The 5,046-nt window shown below is 40.1% G+C and overlaps 1 protein-coding gene across 1 annotated transcript; it reads right to left on the bottom strand.

Annotated features, from left to right (window-relative positions):
* Positions 1-1,119: 1,119 nt before the first annotated feature.
* selenoe (selenoprotein e) lies at positions 1,120-3,905 on the bottom strand. Its single transcript, XM_072432826.1, has 4 exons — positions 3,714-3,905; positions 3,177-3,253; positions 2,530-2,608; positions 1,120-1,438 (listed from the first exon to the last, which is right to left on the bottom strand). The coding sequence occupies exons 1-4, from the start codon at positions 3,819-3,821 to the stop codon at positions 1,295-1,297; spliced, it is 408 nt and encodes a 135-aa protein (XP_072288927.1). The 5' UTR covers positions 3,822-3,905; the 3' UTR covers positions 1,120-1,294.
* Positions 3,906-5,046: the final 1,141 nt, after the last annotated feature.

Here is a 5,046-nt window from a genome sequence, read left to right as displayed (position 1 = left end):
CCCCAAATGTACCAAAAATGCATTGAGAGATGGGAAATGACCCAAAAAAAATCTGATCGTAGAATCATGAAATTTGGCGCAGAGGTAGATGGTGACAAGAGAAGTAAAAAATATTATTACGGCAACGCCGTCCGCCCAACCAAATGTCGGCCATATTGCTTCAAAAATGGCTAAACATGACTTCGGAGTTTTTCCAAACGTCGTACTTTTACGAACTCCTCCCAGGGCGTTGGCCCTAAAAAGCTGAAATTTGGTGAAAATGCTACTGAGGAGTGGGACATCAAAAGTTATCCAAATTACATTGATACCTCTCACGGTCTCGGTGCGGCGAAGCCGCAAACTGTAGCTAGAATTTCAGAAATCTCCCATATTTAAAATTTCTGCCGTTTGCGCAGATAAAGTCCGAATTGCGTCAAATTAGAATCAGTTGTTAAACTCTTTGCCCTAAACCTACTTGAAGTGAAATAAATTCATTTGGCGCCACAGCGCCCCCTACAGATTTTATATGGAGGTTAAATGTTTAGTTTTGCGAAATTATATGAAATTTGACACACAACTCAATTTTAGCATCCCCATCAAAAAAGTCAATGAGACCCATGTCATAATTGTTATGGCGTTGCCGTAACGATGACCGAAACCTTTCATGTTATTCCAATGGGGAAATCGCCAGAACATGTTTACACTTTAGACTTTCACAAACTCCTCCCAGGGCGTCAGCCCTATTAACCTGAAATTTGGTGAGACTCATCTTCAGGACCATCAAAAGTTATCCACATTTTCATTCAAAGAGTCACGGTGTCTGTGCGGCAAAGCTGCACATTTTGCCAAGAATTCAAAATAAAATTGCTTTTTGATGGTAAAACAAAGGGGAGAAGATGTGACAGCGTCACAGATTCAGCAGTAGGCGTAATAAAAGGACAATTGGGGCGCGTTAGCGCCCCCTCCTCTTGCGGCGTGGCGGCGGTGTGGCGGCGGCGTGGCGAGGGCCGATCATTGCCGCTTGCGGCTATATTTGTGTTATTGTTGTTGTTCTTGCCTTGAAACTGTGCAATTTCTCCATTGTGGGACAAATACAAGTTATCTCATCTTCTTTTATTTTATACGCAAGTCACACAATAGTTTGAAAAACATTGTTTATTTTCTAAAATTGTCAAACAGACTTGTGGGTTCAAACAGCACAGTGCCCTGGTTCAGTGTATCTTCAGAAAGCAGCCTGGTGTGTGTATAACCTTTGGGCCACATTCATCATTCATGTGTCCCAGGTGCAGTGGCCGGGTTCAGCCACAAGGAGTCCTCACAGCTCGTCTCTGGGGGCACGCAGGGGGTGGTGCTGGAAGTCTTCTGGCACCTCCTCCCCTTTCCGGGACCTCTTGTAGAATCCCAGAGAGTCCAGCAGGCTGTTGATCTCAGATGACTTCATCTTCTCCACCTGGACTGTCTGACAAGTTCAAACACCATAGAAAACACATGGAGGTTAAACGCACAGAACATGGATTATAGAAGTGCACATAACTAAAACCACTAGGACTGGTTTGTTTGTAGGGCTAGTACTTCTTTATGCTATATTGATGGATTTAATCTCTTACATGCCACAATTTCACGATGTTTTCCCATTAAAGAAATAAACATTGTGCTACTTGAAATTGTTAATCATTATGGCAACAATCCTAATTTCTTATCATTCTGGAACCCATGGATAGACCTGCCCTGTCTTATCCGGGCTGGCAATAATTACAATAACATTTTATCAGTTCAAGTCTCTCCTCAAATAGTTGTCAACCATGTGCAACAATAATGTTTTTTTTAAATAATGCAAGAACTGCTGGTTTTTGTATTTACTTTTAAGCTTTCAATAATCACACATAAATCCTTGCACAACACAGTAACTTTAGAAAGAACATCTTTTGCTAATAATAGTCCACAAAATGTCACTTTGTATAGTGCTGCCCAATTGCAACATAGTCACAGTATACTTAAAAATGTCAACCAGAAACCCTCAGAAAACCATGTGATAAACAATGGCTGAGTAAAGTATAGGCTGAGTCTGTGATCCCACAAGAACCCTGTGATGTGTTCTGCAAAACGCTCAATTCATTAGAGCTGGTTTCAGTGGAGACTTTTACAGTCTGTGACAAAAATACTACCTCTGTGGGAAAAGTCTTCACAACAGCACTGCAGTTTTCCAGAAGAAAAAAAACAAACCTAAATGCTTAATCTAAAAAATAAAGCAGTGACTGGACAATGGGACAGTTTTAGTTTGAACTCGTTTCATTGTCCAAATGTAGGTGTTTCTTTGTCAGTTCCTTTAATTGTTTCGCCTCACCACATTTGCTTTGTTATATTTTGCTCTGATTTGGTATGTTCTCTCTGCATAAACAATGTAATAAAAATGTGTATGATAAAAAAAGAAAGGCTGTATCGTCCTCCACGGTTGCTGTTAAGTGTCTGACAGTTGTTGGGACAGGGGCGGCAGCAGAAGATTCCCGCTGTACTCTTTCACACCATTAGCTCTGTTCACACACAGCTCACCTTCACCACCTCGTCCGCCTCATTGAAGAAGACCAGACGAGGGTTCTTCTCCTCGGACGAATTATACTCCAAGTTGTGGCTGTACAAAACAAGTCAAGGCACAGAACAGGAAACATTATGTTGAAGCATATTTTGTGTTGCATCTTTGTTTACAACGAGGGATGTTTTTCGGTTGATTCATAATCGAGATCAGGTCAAAATATAACGATTTCAAGTAATTTCGTACACAATTTGTAAATATATAGTGCTATTATGTGGCTGTTTATATCACAATAACTTTACGTTTGCATTCAGACATACTATTGCAATAGTAATATATTAGAATGACTGGAAATGAAGGATTTTGCGTTTGTTTTGTGTCAATAATCATGAAAAATTGTTATATTGTGATGTTTCTTCTCACAATAACCTTAAAACTAAAATTGGATCTATTGTGACATCCCTACTTATAACTTATCCAATGCCCCATATTTATTTCTTATCCGTTTAGAGAATCAATAGCATATAATAGAATAACATGACAAAACGCGCGGCCACATGGAAAACGTATTAAAACCACTGCTGCTATCGATGTTGCTGATAGCATTTTGCAAACTTCTCCTCCCACCCAAACTGAGGACCCGTATGTTTGGACCGAGCAAGGATACTACAAAGCCATCTGCTCCATGAGGAAGTGATAGAGCTCAGGCAGCTTCTTTATGCTTCACCCGACGACACTGGGAGCCTGAACACACAAGCACATAATCATGGAAGAAGTTTGTGCATGCGCTGCTCTTTTTCATCAAACATGACTACAGTGTCCAAGGCCGTTCAAGCTATTTCACTCCAGTGCATTTCAGTTTTTATGTTTTAATTGATTTCTCTTGCACTCAGGATATAGTCACGTAACAGTCCTATGACCCAACTCAGGCCCAAAGTAGATCCATACTTTCATCTAAGAACGTATGGATATATATATATACACATATGGTGCCACAGATGTAAAGATGTAAGCTATTGATGCAGACACAATAACAGTAATAGTATCATAGCCAATAAAGTCATATAAATATGACGCTAAAACTTTTTTTAATAGATATGATTCCTACTTAAATTAAATAAAGTATGGCCAAAAACAATTAATTACATAAAATATAAATAATATACTTTATAGTAGATACAATTTAGGCTGTTTGTATACTTACATATATTGTAGCTCTGGCTATTTCAAGCTTTTCCTCCACTGCAGTTTCGGTGCTGTTTTGTGATGCCCCAACGCTAAGCACAAGCATGAGCACCAAAAAGGCCCACATTTTGTCTTTGTACAACTAACTATGCTTCGGCCCACGTATATAGACCACCTTTTAATCAGTAACCTGCTTGGACCATGCCATTACACTTTGACATTTTGCGCCGCACCTTGTCTATTGACCTCACCAGACAGTTTGCAAAGCACCCCTGTCTTTCCGAGCACATGGTTTCCTCCACGTCAGAGCCTGTCGTGGTCCTCAGAAGCCATGAAACATCTGCGCTCATATCTCTTGTTCCCACAGTTGAACGTGGCAGGTGGTGGATGGCCAGTGTGAGGCGGACACACTCTCAGAGCTGAGGAAACTGCCGTCTCCAGAAGGGTCCTTCATGAAGAATGGATCTTTAATCGGCCATATTTGTCATCTATCCAAAATAGATTCGTCTGTCATCTGTGTAAATAAAGCTATAAAAAAGAAGCTATTGAAAAGGAATGTAACAGATGTATTTTGATGGAGCATTAATCTAATTAGACAGTAGGGATGGTCTTTTTGGGAGGGCTTTGGAAAGTGTTCTTGGTTTGGTCTGTAAGAAGATAACTAACTAACTAACCAGTCAACAAATTAACTAACCAACTCAAGATATAAATAAATAATTGTGATAAAATGTAAATATATGAGTATATTTCTGTGATGTATTTTATCTGCATAATAGTGATATTTTATCTGCATCATTAGTCTAAGAGAAGAACGGGTGTGTGACAAACTGCATTTGTGAAGGGGTCGTAAAGATGGGCCAAAGAATGTTGCCCCAGGGGGGGGGAGTTGCACCCCCCCTTGCAGGCTTTATCTCTACGGAAAAATACCAAGTGCCTTGATGTGAGGCTGACCAATGAGAAATGTGACCCGCCTATTCCAGAATATCTAATAAAACCAACCAGCATGGGAAAAAACAGGGTGAGACGCGGGGGTGAGACGCAGGAGGGTCAGCCAGGCTCCTTACAACGGCTTGGCTGACACAGTCCCCGCGTTTTCTCCCATGCATGCCACACAAATGTCTGATGTTTCTGTGTCGTTTAATATTCTAAGTTGAATTGTGTTCTCAATGTGTTAAGGAATAGCATTGGTGTATGTCTGATTCCATGACAATAATATATGTTAAAGAGATATTTCTCCAATTCATAAGGAACAATTGCCCAGTACAACTCAACATTTTGCACAATTGGTCCATAAAACAAGATAGCTCACACAACTTTCAAATATCCTTTCAATATACTTTATGTGATACAAT

Source organism: Eucyclogobius newberryi, unplaced genomic scaffold, assembly GCF_026437365.1.
Source record: "Eucyclogobius newberryi isolate DKJ021-1_F unplaced genomic scaffold, fEucNew1.0.hap1 SCAF_6, whole genome shotgun sequence".
Taxonomy (NCBI): domain Eukaryota; kingdom Metazoa; phylum Chordata; class Actinopteri; order Gobiiformes; family Gobiidae; genus Eucyclogobius; species Eucyclogobius newberryi.
The sequence above is the reverse complement of the archived record's forward strand: the minus strand, read 5'-3'. Positions and strand labels throughout refer to the sequence as shown.